A 15991-nucleotide genomic window follows, 5' to 3' on the forward strand; every position below is an offset into this window, starting at 1 on the left:
GACTAAAAAGAAATGCATCGTTCCAACATGACTATAAAATAGCAGCCTATCAACTCACACAGTCTTTATTACAACGAGGATACACATCACGGACCCTTGCTGCAGCTCAAGATAGAACAGAAGTGAAAAACAGGAATTATCAACTCTCGAGTAGGAATTATTCCTTGTATTGAAACTTCTGGCCAGAGCTCTTGGTATATCCTTTTCAGTGACTGTTAAAGTGACATAAGCCTCTTTATGCAGCATTCTGAACCTTCAAAAGCTATGTATTTCATAATATGTTGGGATAACATAAATGCTCCTTTTTAATCTTTATGCAAACATGCCCACAAATACACAAGGCTCTTGCTAAGCAACCTGGCCGTGACATTGATCCAGTACTTCCCCAAAATTACACAAAAAAGAAAAAAAAAAAAGATTGAGGCACTTGCCTATCGATGCTGAAAGCATGGAGTATTGTTGGCAGGAGGATCCTGTGTTCTGAACACTGTGTCAAGGCAGCCCAGCTTAACATGCAACATCAGCCTTTTCTATCACAACACTGCTACAAAGATATAAAATTGAAATCCTCAATAACTGAAAGAAATTTATGAATGTTTATTTTACAGTACGTCTAAATGGCTAGCTGAAAGAAAATAATGCAAACCAGTATGAGCAATGTCTAAAAAACTGAAAGATCATCATAATCTGTCTTGCTGCTGCAAAGGCGCATTTCAGTTTATATTGAAAACAAAATAAAATGGCCAAAAATATTATGAAGTGCATCACATTTCTTGGGCGGACATAGCTAGGGTCACAACAGATATTGCTTTTAAATATGTTTATCTGCAGATTAACATAAAGACTGTTCTGTAGAGTCTCCAATAAATGGGATTTATTTTGTGCGTTGCCCTTCTTCCCAGGGGATCTGAGCTCAGATTCAGCTTGCAGATGAAGATGGATGAAGTTAAGTCTGACAGACATAAATAATGCAGCCTGCTAGAAGTAACACTGTAGCATAGCTAGGCGCACCTCCTTTCAGGGGAGGTGGGATACAGGTAGGAATGGGTAGCTTTTTCCAAGTGCTCACTCAGAGAGGTTCACATCATTATCTTAGTTATCTTTATAATAACCCTGTATGGAAGATCATTACCCGCACAATCCACATGGGAGAAAGAGCATGGCCATCACATAAAAACATTCACCATTTTTGTACCTTCTTTTCTCATGTATTGCTTCTTCCAATACTTTTGGGATGGCAAGCTCTTGTACAGATGAGGCCTGAGAGCCAACAGACACACAATGCTCACCAGAGATCTTTTGCTGCTTAAAGCAGGGATGAGATAGGACCCAGATAGCACCCATGGCCCATCTAGAGGCAGCCTGACTACAAGCAAGCCTTGAAGGCTTTTAAGCAGAGGTTGGATGGTCATCTGTCATGTATGATGTGGCTGAGATTCCTGCATTGCAGGTTAGGCTAGATGACCCTCAGGGTCCCTTCCAACTCTACAATTCAATGATTCCATGCCATGTTGGGGGTTGTAAAAGCCTTTCAGAATTTCCCTCAGTGTTATAGAGAGCATCAAGACACATCATGCCCACAGATTACAGATTCAGTGATCGAGCTAAAGTCATTCTGCTCTCAGTAACAAAAAATTAAGGATTTCTTTACCACTGTTGTTATGCAGGTATCAAAGTACTGAAAATTAGAAATAAAGGCCATTTGGGGTGGTGGATTAGAGCCAATTTAACGTGTACATATTTCTCAATAATCTTCTACACAGAGAAAGATCTAGGCTGGATCGAACTTCTAGAAGTGTCCCCAACTGCCAGGGCAGCTTTTCAGAAATAAAATTGTGTGTGTGGGGGGGTCTTTACACATGTATTTTTAGAGCAAAATAAAACATATTATCACAAAAGCTCACAAGCTGCTTCAAGATCAGAATGGTAAATCATTCACAAGCACAGTGGGCAACCTCAGAGAATTTAATTTCTCACAGCCTAACAATGGCTCCCTGATAGTGCACTAGCATGGGCCAGCCTAATTTAGGAATTACTGTTCTTCCGTGTCTTAGCTCTTAAAAGGTATGGCCTAAAAACAGAGGAAGCAAATATTACTCAACCTAGCAGATCTAGGTTGCCTAGATGCAGAATTGTCTAGAAATCCCAGATACCTTACCTTGAGTTCAAAGATATACAGGCAAATCTGTTTTCATAAATTACTGATGTTTTCTTGCTTTTGCCGTGAAGTCAGTTTGAGAATAGTGAACAATATCCTTCAGTTACTATTGTCCTAATACTTGACATCTTACTATCCCTCCCTCTTTACCACCATCATCAAGAGAACTCCACTACCCATTTTATTACAGTTAAGTTGGAGGCAAACATGATTAAAAAGCACACTATTCATTTTATCCATGTAATAAAAAGTGAGCTTTATGGCTGTATTAATTTTATAATATTATTATTATTTATTATTATTATTTGTAAGCTGCCTCCCAAACAACACAAATTCATTGGAAAGGTGAGGTAAAATAATTTTTCACTTCAGAATAGTTAAGTTGGGGCACGGAGGGCAGTTAGGTTGTCCAAGAATTTTCCTGAAGGTTCTGTCACAAAGCTGCTGTTTCTCTCAAACTGCCCTTCCTGAGAGGAAATAGCAAATTTCTGAGGTAAGTATTCACATCTGTCACAGGCTTAACCAACCTGTAATACTTCAATAAAGATACCCAACATTTTACCACAAAAGAACTGCACCTTCTCTCCAACTGCTTATGTCTATGCGTATGAATATGTATACATATGTATTTATTAACACACACTCTGCACCAAGCACTCACACGAGTATACCTCAGAAGAAATGAAGCAATACAGCTCTTTTTCTGATTATAATTTTTTGGGAATGGCTATTTTTCCAAATTTCAATTCAATCTGTTTTATGCCTTTTTCGTTTGTAGTTTTACGCCATTCCATATTATTTCTTTATTGCAAAAAAGTCAACATGCATCTTAGAAATTCAGAGTGTAATCAATAAAACAAACATTACATGTATGAATTTAAATGTATAAACAGTTAGAAATCCAACAATATCTCCTAATATACTATTACACAAGTTCACAATCTTGTAAAAACTATAATACAAGTTTACTATACATTGAGAGGAATTTACCATTCCTTTTCACATGATTTTGTTAAAAACTGTTGAAGCATCTCCACTGTATGTGGGCATATATTTTTCAAATCAGTTTTCAGATGCTAGGCTTTTTTATGCTCAAGGATTTAAAACAAACCAACCAAAATTTTTATACCACAGTTTAATTGACAGCTTATATAGTAGAAGCATTAATATCTGTAAAGATTGAGGGGGTGATTCACTGACCATTTACATTGTGGCATTCTTCTGGATTGCAATGGGATTACACACTAAGTGGTCAGTGAAGTGGTACTCCTTGTGTAGTAGCCTTTTATTTCATATTGATTTATCGTTCTCAAGTCACTTAGTAGGTATTATATTATGCTCTCCATCACAGCTTATGAATGCAGAAGTGACAATTCCACAGCAGTAAAAAATGAAGTGTTACCAGAAGTTACCTACCTAGAAACACAAATGGTATCCTACTAAGTTCTAATACACAACACAGGGAGATCCATAGCTATGTCAAAATGAAGGTCACTTTGAACTAGTTTTCCTTTCTCCTTTGTATTAAGTGAGTTACTACTATGCTGCCCATCACTTACATTCTCAGTAACGTAATAGTATGCTTTCAATATATGGGTTTAGGGGCACAACTCATTTTTGTGCTTCTGGCCTGAGAAATCACATTTAAGATGTCACCAGAGGATTTATGTAAGCCAACAAATATTTTAAAAGAAAAGAGAAGGGGAAAAATCCCCATTAAATAAATATTTTCCCCATGGCCCCTAATCTTTCTCGCTCCCCATGAAAAAAAAGCCAACACTCTGAGCAAGGACATCCATCCTGTTCTGAACAGTGTGCTAACAAAATGTTATTTTAAAACCATATGAAAAGGAATCCTATCCGGTCTACCTGTGCCAAAGGCTATTGAAATTTCTCTTACAGCTTCATTCACTCACTGTAATCTTCCGGATACAAAAATACAAGAATTCTTATGGAAATCTAGATGCTGGTAGTTTTAGTACACAAAAAAGCAAAATATTTACACAATTATACAGTTTTAAGAAAACCCTGTACAATATATATACACACATATATAAATCCTTTGTTCCCTCTATCATTTGATTAAACTGTTCAGATTCAAGCATTTTGCTGCAATGGGTCAGTATATGTGATGACCACATACTGAGTCACAGGCATTCCAAAGACATTGCAGGCAATGGGGGGAAGAGCAAGGCTTTGCCTGTTACGGTGTGCAATATTCGTGCTTTCTTCTTCTAACGTAATTCACTGAGATTAAACATTAGTCGGAATGTAGCAATAATCTAGAAAACAAAGGTCTTTGTGTAAAGGGCAAAAAACTGCTGACAAATTACACTCCTCTCCAAGTATGAATTGGAATTTAAATTGATACTACTTTGGACTTTACATACACAACACACACAACAGTACCCAAAAGAATAGGAAGAACAGAGTGCTTGACTTTATGTAGCTAGCCGAGATCTAATGTAGTACTTCTGATACTTAAGAGAGGGTAAAGTACCATTTGCAGTAATACATTTTAATAGAAAACTTCAAAAATAATAGTATTTTTTTAAAACTTGCTTGCATTAGTGTTCCAGTACCACAGGAGTTGAGAACAGTACTGTTTGCTCTGCTTCTTTGATTCTAACATTCAGAACGCTGTGGCGAAACATACTTTCCTATATAAAATGGCCCTACTGTGTACTGGCATAGTACAGAGGCACCAAGAGTGGGGTGAGGGGGGAATCTACAGGACAATGTGCTTAGGCTTAACAGAAGCAAGTGACACATGAGTTGAGTATGAAGATCTATTGCCCTGGAAAGCCAAAATAGTTTAATACGGTTTCTACCGCAATCTACCCCAGCTACTGTTAGGTGCTATAAAAAAAAGTGGTGTGGGGGAAGGGAGGGAAAACATAACCAAACAGCATGGAAATAAAAAGCATTTAAGCTAATCACTCTCTTTTCAACATTTCTTTTACCAAAGTTGCTCTCTTTAGAGTTAAGCACAATATTATTAGAAGTGATGGTCTCTTATCATTTTAATGATTTTTCTAAAAAAGACTTAGGGCTTTCTGAGTTAAAGAAAGAACAAGTTGCTTTGAATACTGTGGAGGCTTGACCTAAAAAGGTTAAAAAAGAAGAAACTTATTTAGCTACAAAGGACAGAAAATGAACTTAAATGGCTGGACACTTTTAAAAGCACTTAGATGTATTTACTTATACCAGCTATTCATCAAGCACTAACTGCTCTGTTTGTTTTAATAGGATTCATGCAGGAGGTCCATGGATGCTCCATGAAAGTAAATGTGGAATTCACAGAGCAGTGGTAAGCTGCACCCAAAAATTAGTAAGGCTGGACTATGTCTGAAGATTAGATTGAGAAGAACTGCCTTATTAGACAAGAGTAGCTGTCATTGATGTGGACTTGTTTGAATGTGGAGATGGGCAGCATTGCCCTGTAATTCTGCTAGATAGCTGAATGGTATCATCCACAGTAAGATTAGGAGCAATTCTGGACAGGTGTGAAACTTACTCAAACTGAATAACTTGTCTGCCACCTAACTAAGGGACTTTTGAATTACCAAATTCCAGGAAATGTTGACGTATAAATGAACTTCACAGAAAGCTCTCATCTCACACTCTACATTACTAAATAAAGCCTATAAAGCCATTGATAGCTTGAAAAAGGTCCATATTTTAAAAACAAAATAAGCACAAGTTGGGCTTGAAAGATTGATACATTCCATCTTCAGAGGATCACAACCACCTTTGAAACACTTAGCCTTTGGCTGATCGTGGCTACTTATTTGTTAAGTTTAATATCTCAAACTCACACTTGCTTTCTTGCGTGTATGAAAATAAAAACAAAAAACGAAAACAATTTTTGGCTCATTGACTTCCTTTAAATATTTTTTTAAAAGTTTTAGTTCAACAATTCTAAAACTATTGATTCCATTTCAAGTTTCATCTTCTCCAGGAACGAGATTCATCTTCGTCTTCGTCTTCGTCATCATCATCTTCAGGCAAAAATAAATCTGAAGCTTCTGTCTCCTGAATAAAGACAAAATATAATATGCTTATTTTTTTTAATGTACGATACCACAATAGTCAGTTGCAACCTTTTGGTCCATATCAGTGATTCTACTTGACTTGAAAAATGTGGGCAAAATGTTCCCTTGGATATTCCTCTAAATATGCTACCTGCCAGGGTTAAACATGCAGAGAAAACATATCAAAAATGGAGCTGGGTGGTGAAATGTGACAACTAAATCTGAGTGCTCTGAAGTGATTAGAGAGCATAAGGGACAGGGCCTTCTCAGCAGCGGCCCCTACCTTATGAAACGCCTTCTCAAGGGATGTGCTGGCCACTTCAGCTTAAAAAAACACATCACTTTTCAAATAGCCTTTATGTGTCTTATTGGTCATGCAGTTGTTTTTGTGGCTCTGGAAACAGCTTTTGTATTTGCTAAAATATACTGTATTTTTCGATTATATAGCATCATAATAAATTATAAAGTAATACAGCTTTGAGTATTATTTTAATAGAAAAAGCAAGGTATAAATATCAAATTAATCTAATATAATTGTAATATATTCTTGTGTTTTATGCTTGTATTTTGCTTGGCACCTTGGATGGACTTGGTTCAGAAAGGTGGTGTATAAATGGCTAAAAAATTAAAAACAACCAACTGTCCACCATCTGATTCATGCTATGGAGTTATGAACCAAATTAAAGAACAGGAGGATCTAGTCACAAAACGGCGAGAATGCAAACAACCTTAAGGTTTTCCTAAAATATCTTAAGCATTCAGAAATGCCCTTCCAGAACAGTTCCTATAATGAGCTCAAAACAGTAAGAAGCAAACAAAAAATAGTGTTTGAGAGAGGCTTTGATAGACAAGCTGCGCTTAAACATAATTCCAGTACCTCTTCCTTGGGTTCCTCCTCCTCCGTTTCTGTGGACACAGAGGGTACCTTGGGTTTATGCCATGATATCTGTAGTCGTCGGTCTTTGAACTTTAATCCTTGGTTGGCTGCCTAGAGTAGGAATTTTTTTGGGGGGTAGGAGGGGTGGGAAGAGAAGACAATAATACAAATTATGTGCCAAGAAGCAGAGGCTATCTGCTGTTATAGCAGAAGGATCACCATGTGCACTTCCAAGAAGTCTTTCCACTATACAGTGTAATAATCATGCCTATGCAAGGACTCCTGATTTAATGTGGGGTTAGATTTGGTGACCTGGACCTGCTCTGACCTGGTTTGGACCCTGAATCCAAATTGCAGTGTTACCATTACTAAGACATAAAGCTTTTTTTTTTTTTAAAATCCCTGGCTTCAAAGTTATTGTGGTCAATGAGTGAAGTCTAGCTCCCCTCCCGCCTCATACAATGTTGTGTTGCAACATTGAAATGGGCTCTGAAATGGGCTGTTTGTCTCCCTGTTTTGAGCTCTGAATTGATTTGCCATGATTTAGAGTTGCCTTAACCAGATTTTGTTCAGGGTTTGGCTAAATTGGTTGCACAGCCCTAATAATCAGAGTTTATACTCTCTACTACAAGCATTTCTCTGAATCATAATTTAAACAAGCTTATTCATTGGCTGAATTATAAACCAGTGATCAAATATTCAATGCCTTTATAATAGTAGCACCCTCCAAAATATATTAATGAACCACTTTCCATTCAAGCAGATATTTTAGTGTATCTTAGAGGAGTACAGTAATGTTAGCTTATAATTACTTACATTTTCAGCTTCAGAACGGGATTTAAATGTTAGAACAACACTTAAAGGAGAATCCTCCTCTTGAAGGCCTTCAATATCTCCAAATTTCTGTAAAACACAATGAATAAGATCTATGCATGCTCTTCTAGGGCTGCAGATTAATGAACCCTAACTTATTGAAAGCCAGTGCAATATAGTAGTTATAGTGATGGAGTAGGATCAGGGAGTTTGCAGGTTCAAATTCCTCCTCCTTGGACCATTTAATCTCTTAGCCTCAGTCTACTTCATATGTGAAGATCACACATACTTGGGAGGAGAAGCAGAATACAAAAAGTGGGAATATGAGCTCAGGTATATTTGTGTATGTGTGTGTGTATTTTATTAGTGGCAGAACAAACTTCCAGGGGAGGTAGAAATTGCTCTCCCTCTTCTTCTAAGCATATATGCTTCCTGCTGCTCCAACAGTGCTAATGGGATATCGCCCATATTCTTGCCATCAAAAAGGCTTATGCTCCACCTACATTATGTTTACAGACAAGAAGACAATGGTGTATTGGATACCCAGAGTGAAACAGAAGAAAAGGAAGCAGCGACCAGTGTTTCTGCTTATTGTCTGTAGATCTTCAAAAACACTTACCTGTCTATATGTAAAGAAAGGGTTAAAATTGTGGCAGTTTAATGGTATTGGGCTCTCACGTGAAAACTGGCTGGACCAGTTTGCTTCAAGATTAAAAAATAAGTTAACCTCAAGTGACTCAAAGGTTGACTAATATATAAAGGTCATCCAAAGCAGCTTTAGACCCATGACAGTTCCACTAAAAGGCATTAAAAACATGTCTTGGACCATGTTGTGACTTGTCTGCCTAAGTAGCTTCCCAAAGATCAGAAATCTTAGAAGGAGGAGGTGGAAGTGGAAGTTACAGCTAGATATTCCTTGAGAGGGTTGATTTCCTTCAGAAGTAAGCTAAATGCAGGTGGATATGTGATGCCATTCCATTTCTAATTTCAACTAGGAAGCAGACAAGATTAACCACAAAAGCAACTAACGCTATACTCAAAATGAAGGAAGCTAAGTTTTAGGGCAGGAATCAGCAAACTTTTTCAGCAGGGGGCTGGTCCACTGTCCCTCAGACCTTGTGGGGGGCCGGACTATATTTTTTTGGGGGAAATGAACAAATTCCTATGCCCCACAAATAACCCAGAGATGCATTTTAAATAAAAGCACACATTCTACTCATGTAAGAACACCAGGCAGGCCCCATAAATAACCCAGAGATGCATTTTAAATAAAAGGACACATTCTACTCATGTAACAACACACTGATTCCCAGATCGTCCACAGGCCAGATTTAGAAGGCAACTGGGCCAGATCCGGCCCCTGGGCCTTAGTTTGCCTACCCATGTTTTAGGGCAATCATAGCTTTATACTATTCTAGAATACAGTACCAGAACAATTTAATCTAATTTTAGTTAGAAATTGCTGACTTACCGCAAAGTGCTGCAGCAACTCATCTTTCTCCTCTTCCACAAAGCCACCAATGGTTATTGCTTTGGGACGGTGGTCTACCACCATATGATTCACTGTACCTCTCCCTCTCCCTCCCCGACCTCGTCCTCGTCCTCTGTTTTGAGAAGGCATCGATTTTCCACGACCAGCGGGCAAGATACCTAAACGGGCAGCCTACAGACAAAAGGAATAGACTTTATCTTCCATGAACACTGTAACAGGTTCCATGTATAATATACAGCACAATTAAGGTAGTATATAATTTTGAAAACTTACCTCCACCTGTAACTGGGTGAGCTTTTTCCTTAATTCTGTTGTATCTTCCCCGGAAGACAGCCTTTTATGAAAGTCTAGCTCTGCATCCAAAAGTTCCTTCTGTGCCTTTAAAAGGGAATTGGGGATGGGGTGGGGAGAGCAAAAAGTAAGTTTGTTTGTTTTATTCCGTTTATCTCCATACCAAGGTGTGTTAAGATGCTACCTCTTTGGTTTTAATTCTTCTCACCCACTATTTAAGGGCTTAGAGCCTTCTGGGTAAAAACAAATACTTGCAAGTTCCCTTGGGCATCTTTTTGGAACTACAAGCGAGGGATATAAAATGTGATAAATAAAAAATATTAAGGTAGGCTTTGACAGTTATAAAACTCTTACTACCCAGCATTGACACTAGCTGTGAGTAGCATGTGACCCCTAGAGGTGATTGGGCAAACTGCAGGTTCTCATTAGAAATCTGCAGATCCTGAACACTTATGGCTGCAGAAACAGGTTTGAGAAGTTGATAGCGGAATAAAAAAGCAAAGTTTTAGAAACAAAACTGAACAGATTTGTAAAATTTCAATTTCACTGTGTTTACATTGCTCCTGATATTTAAGAATAAATATCAACATTTTTCCATGGGCTGGCTGACTCAGGCCTTTTATGTTAACAGCTTCAGAATTATTAAGTTCAACAAGTTAATCAATACAGCTTGCCACTTGCTATGAAAATGGAAAGGAGGTGCAAGTTAAATGCACCAAAAATCCACATTCTTGGTCATGAGGTACTTCCATTGTTCATCTCAATGATGAACACAGCATGCTTTCGCAGAGCAATAACTTCATGGGATGCTGCCCAAAAGCATATTGCAGATACATTGATTAGCATCGATGTGTCATTAAATCCCAATTTCCTGACCAGCAACAACTAAGCCAGCTCTGGGAACTTCATTTGTGCGTGTGTGTGGGGGAAGGCTCTTGCTGGCCTTTGCTCAGATATAAAAGCACTGTGGGCAACGGGACAACATTTAAGGTGAACATCCCTTTAGGGGAAGTGTGGGCATTCTTTGTTTTTATTAGTTATGGATCCTCTTCTCTGAGTGAGGGGAAGGGAAGAGTGTTGGGTAGAGTATCTGTGCGCGAGAGGCAGGCAAATTTCATTATACACTAAGTTTCTGGGGTCATCTTACAGCTTTAATAGGAGTCAGGGCTGAGAAACCAGACCAGAAGGAGGTGACTGAAATCATCTATTGTGGTTCCCTGTGACGATTAATAGAAGTGGTATAATTTCACATATCTGTGTAGTTCTCTTATAATGAATATCCAAGCACAAAATATAGAAAAGATAGAAGTGATATATTGCATGGAAGGGGTTCCACATTTTGAAGGGGCTGTAGGTAGGACATGCATGGTTCATGATTGTATGCTGGTGGAGGCCTTCTCAACACATAAGGGAGCATGACCAGAAACCTGTCAAGGCACAGATGCAGCCAGCTGCCCCTTCAACACCTGGATGTCTCTTTATGAGGATAATGCATGAAAAGGTTGTATGATCAATGCTTAACAAAGACCCTCATGCTGGCTTTAATATAGGGAGATAAGTTTCCCAGAGGTACAAACTACCGTATTTTTCGCTCTATAAGACGCACCAGACCATAAGTCGCACCTAGTTTTTGGAATAGGAAAACAAGAAAAAAAAAATTCTGAATCCCATAAGCCCAGGACAGCAAGCGGGATCACTGCGCAGCGATCCTGCTTGCTGTCCTGGCTTATGGGATAGCCGCGCGCAGCCTCTCCCGGCCGGGGAAGCTGCGCGCAGCTAAGCAAGAGCTTGTCGGGGCTGGAGGGGGAATCATAGAATAGAATCATAGAGTTGGAAGAGACCACAAGGGCCATCGAGTCCAACAATGGGTGCTCTGCCGGCACCCGGGTTTCCCCTGCCAGCCCCAAAGAGCAGCTCACGAGCGTGCCGCACTCTGGCAATTTAGCTCCAGGGACCACACATTCGCTCCATAAGACACACAGACATTTCCCCTTAGTTTTTAAGAGGAAAAAATGCGTCTTATGGAGCATAAAATACGGTAGTACAGTGGTACCTTGGGTTACATACGCTTCAGGTTACACACGCTTCGGGTTACAGACTCCGCTCACCCAGAAATAGTACCTCAGGTTAAGAACTTTGCTTCAGGATGAGAACAGAAATCGTGCAGCGGCGGTGCAGCGGCAGCAGGAGGCCCCATTAGCTAAAGTGGCGCTTCAGGTTAAGAACAGTTTCAGGTTAAGAACGGACCTCCAGAACGAATTAAGTTCTTAACCTGAGGTATCACTGTAGTAGCTTCTGAAATGAAAAAAGCTGTGTGTGAAGAGGACCTACCTCTGTTTTTGACTTCTGTTTTGATGCTGTAGAACTGGCAGATGAAGTTTTTAACTCATCTTTCAACTGAGAGATTTTTCCTGTTAGCTCTTTCAGTGTCTTCATTATATCTGCTCTTTCCTCTGGTTTTGTGGCCTTATTCTTTTCCAATTTTGATATTAACATCTATGAAAGTTAAAATACAGAGGTGATGCAAGATTGAAAATACTTCAGCCTCCACACTAGTTAGAAAATTATGCACCCTTAAAATGCTTAGGGGATACTCTGCTACTAACAATTAAAATTAGACACAACCAAAGTTAATGGCGAAGTTAAATGGAAAAAAAAGCCAAGCATACCTTCTGACATTCTATTTGTTTCTCTAACATTTCTTGCTTTTTCTTCCTCATGTCTTGTTGCAGCTTCATTGCCTCCTAATCAAGAATAAAATGCTTTTAGTGAGCACATCCTAATAACAATGGCTAGAAAAAAACGGATTTAAACCACAATTTTAGGCAATATCATGAACAATTTAAATGTAAACATGATCCCACCAACTGCAGTATTAGAGTTTACAAGAGAACATAGTTATCTTCAGTTACAGATGCAAGTTGTGCTGTTGGGAGTTAGCAGAGTGGACAGATCCTGACTGCATTCATGGCTCCTGGAAAGCTGTTGCAATAAGCAATATCAAATAAATGTCTTTGGTCAAAATTCAGATTATGTTACATATTCAGACTATTAGTCCTATCACTATGCCTAGAGTTTCTATTCTCTCACACAGCACCCCAACTGCAGCTATTCTATGCTGAATTACATGATGCTTTTGACTTGCGGAAGGCTGAAAGCCTGTTTTGTGCTTGTAAAATGTGTAATCTCATGTGGGATTGGAGAAGATAAAAAAGCAATGAAAGTCTTGCTGTGCATGCACAAATGATGGATAGCTGCTGTAGAGTTCGGACAAACCAACCAACATGTAACAATTCAAGGTTCGCTGAAGACCCCCCACCCCTTGCCAACCAAAAGTTTGGCTATTAGCTCAAAAATGAGTATCCCTTTAACACAAAAATATTGAATTACATTTCAAAAGCCAAGGCTCGTCACACTCAGGTCCGAATTGTCAAGGCAAAACCTATCAGGGAAAAGGAATTTCCCATCTCTGAATTCCAATCTGAACTAGGGGTAGGACTAACATGTCACACAATGAACCCCATTTTAAAAACTCATGGCTATGAAATATATTGAAATAATATGCAAACAGTTACCTGTTTCTTTTTAAAAGCTTCTTGGACATCATGAGATTTATTTCCTGTACCAGGCTTTATAGATGTCTTCAGATTGGAGGAACTGTAAACCATCTTTGAATGGCCAATTGAAGTGGGAAACATCTGAAAGCAGCAATATATTTTATGATGACATGTGCTGTGGCAAGATGGAAGCTTTGTGCAAGCAACTTACTTATGCTGCTTAGAAACCATCTGTTCATAGATGAAACCAAACTATAAGCTATCTCTGTGATATTTTAAGGATTGTGTGAGGATGAAGTAAAGACTCTTACCAATAACAAACAGACTGAAGGATAGTAGGAGAATTTTGTCCTTAGGCTTTCAAAGATCTGGAACTAACCTGGCAGATATAAATTTCAAAACTAACCCTATCATTATGAAGGGGGAGACTACACACAACATCACTCTAAAGAGAAAGGGGATATGTAAGATCTTTTGAATGGGAATTTCCCCCAACTCTCTTAATTGAAGTATCTGCTCCTTAATTGTATTGATTACATATTAAATAGGTAGAGTTAACAAGAATTAGAGTTTCATTTTATAAAATACTTACTACAGTTTAAAGAAAATGTACTTTAAAATTTTACTGGCAATAGTCGAGAATTTTCTCAATTTTGCCGATATGATTATGCCTTCCTATTCTGTTTCTTCAGATGTTACAGATCAGTCTACAACTACTGAACTGAGCTTTCACTCTTCTCTCCTGCCTTTTTTTCTAACTCCTGTTGTCACCTGGAAGGCCCCACCAAACCCATCATGTTTTTAAGGCATGAAAGCTGAAATCTTTTAATGCGGGTGAAAAAATTGGGGCTGTTTCTTGAGTTAGCACTGAGCCAGATTATCTCTGTGAATCTGATTTTCTTGATCAACCTGCGACCACTCTGCAGCCCACAAAACACTTGCCTTGACACAGCAGACCTTTTAAGGGTGAGAAGTTTGTAGTCCTTTTTTTAGGTGGGGGATGGCATGGGATACCTCCCCCCCCCCCAAATATCGCTACTGACTCTGCAGAAAGAGTGGACTAGTGGATTTGAGGGCTTCTCTGAAAGCTGTAGTAAGACTTCTTAATGTGTTGGCCCTAGCAGGAAATGGTACAATTTGGGCTCTGTTGGACACAGCATCTTGGACTAGACAGAGAACCCTGCTCAATAGCTGGAGATTTATCTAAAGAAGTAGCTGGAGGAAGACAGTTATGGTTGTCAAACATGACCCCTATCTGCTCTGGATTTCCCCCCAACCCTCTTTAACAGATTTGGTGATGACGCAAGAAGCACAAACCGGGGGCGGGGGAGAGTTCTGTTGAGCAAACAAAAATTGCTGTGCTCATGCAATTACATTATTTAGTTAAATACCACCCCGTGGTTCTTAGTTCTGGGAGAGAGGGTTGGTGAGCTTGAAACCTGCGAGGCAGATTTCACTAAGGCACATCATCTGGCCTAGCCATATCCACTGATAGTAGGGTGGTGGGCATACAGTGGTAGTGCATTGGGTTGCAAAGGACACAGTTTATTCATTTTCCTGTTGGATGCTGAATCATGATTAAGTTCAATACAGCAAGGTGAACACCCCTGACAGAACCAGGCAAACCTTAACATCCTAACCATGTTAAAGAAAAGATGTATGAATTTATGATTCATAATACACACTCTCCTTTACCTGAGCATCTTCTGAAGAAGCACTAGACTGGTTAAGCAATAAATGTTGAGTGTCTGGCTGATTTCCACCAGGTGCTCCAAGACGATGTTTAACTGGGGCCTTATTGATGACATAAGCACCTGATGTCAGTGGCTTTGTTACCTGCATTGTGCATATAACATTGAAAAATGAGCTTTTTAATTTTGAAAACAGACCCACAGTTCTCTAAAGAGCTAAGGAAAAAGAAAAGTGATGAGGTTTATACAATGGCACTATACCTTTGCCATACTGCTGTGCATTGTTACAGCTGGAGGCTGTGGCAGCATTTGTTGCTGCAGGTGAAGCGGGTGATGAAGAGGTGGTGGCGCCTGCTGCTGCTGCTGCTGCTGGGATAGTGGCAATGGCTGCTGCTCATTGTTTTCTCGGTGCCATAGCACTCGTATAAACCGATTGTTCAACACTGCCTCTGTGCTAGAAATAGCTTTTCTCGCTTCATCGTTTGTTAAGTACTGAATTAGAGCAGCTTCAGGATCACTCTTGAAGGCAACCTAAGAAAACATGGGGCAACATTACATAACAATACTACATTCTAAAAAGCACCCACGGTATAATGCTTCAGTTTAAAAGGTTTTACTCCCTAATCCAAAAAGAGATGGATAGTGAACTGTGTATATATAGTATGTATCTGAGTCCCTTCTATGGAAGTTGCCAATCAAACCATTTTGGACTCACAGCTGTCCATGGAGGCGCAGGTCAATTCTGTGTCCAGGGCAACTGTCTACCAGCTCCATCTGGTACACAGGCTGAGACCCTATTTGCCGCAGACTGTCTCGCCAGAGTGGTGCATGCTCTAGTTATCTCTCGCTTGGACTACCACAATGCGCTCTACGTGGGACTACCTTTGAAGGTGATTTGGAAACAACAACTAATCCAGAATGCGGCAGCTAGACTGGTGACTGGAAGTCACCACCAAGACCATATAACACCAGTCCTGAAGGGCCTACATTGGCTCTCAGTATGTTTCTGAGGACAATTCAAAGTGTTGGTGCTGACATGTAAAGCCCTGAACGGTTTTGGTCCAGTATACCTGAAGGA

The 15991-nt window shown here is 39.4% G+C and overlaps 1 protein-coding gene and 1 long non-coding RNA gene across 3 annotated transcripts in view; both read right to left on the reverse strand.

Annotated features, from left to right (window-relative positions):
- The window catches only part of LOC307211415, a 62676-nt gene extending 59894 nt beyond the window's left edge, over positions 1 to 2782 (reverse strand). Inside the window, exons 1-2 of the long non-coding RNA XR_013836433.1 lie at positions 2159 to 2782; positions 432 to 544 (exon numbers count right to left, since the gene is read on the reverse strand). This is a non-coding gene — a long non-coding RNA (uncharacterized lncRNA). The remainder of the gene's footprint in view (positions 1 to 431; positions 545 to 2158) is intronic.
- A 72-nt stretch (positions 2783 to 2854) lies between these two features.
- The window catches only part of RBM27 (RNA binding motif protein 27), a 34274-nt gene continuing 21137 nt past the window's right edge, over positions 2855 to 15991 (reverse strand). For both annotated transcript variants that reach the window (XM_079967937.1, XM_079967938.1), the window contains exons 12-21: positions 15175 to 15444; positions 14918 to 15058; positions 13241 to 13363; positions 12335 to 12409; positions 11997 to 12161; positions 9648 to 9752; positions 9354 to 9545; positions 7886 to 7972; positions 7070 to 7180; positions 2855 to 6193 (exon numbers count right to left, since the gene is read on the reverse strand). In XM_079967937.1, coding sequence (XP_079824063.1) covers positions 6107 to 6193; positions 7070 to 7180; positions 7886 to 7972; positions 9354 to 9545; positions 9648 to 9752; positions 11997 to 12161; positions 12335 to 12409; positions 13241 to 13363; positions 14918 to 15058; positions 15175 to 15444 — 1356 coding nt within the window. In that variant the 3' untranslated portion in view covers positions 2855 to 6106. The remainder of the gene's footprint in view (positions 6194 to 7069; positions 7181 to 7885; positions 7973 to 9353; positions 9546 to 9647; positions 9753 to 11996; positions 12162 to 12334; positions 12410 to 13240; positions 13364 to 14917; positions 15059 to 15174; positions 15445 to 15991) is intronic.

The sequence above is a fragment of the Podarcis cretensis genome (genome assembly GCF_951804945.1).
Source record: "Podarcis cretensis genome assembly, chromosome: 2".
In the NCBI taxonomy this organism is placed as follows: domain Eukaryota; kingdom Metazoa; phylum Chordata; class Lepidosauria; order Squamata; family Lacertidae; genus Podarcis; species Podarcis cretensis.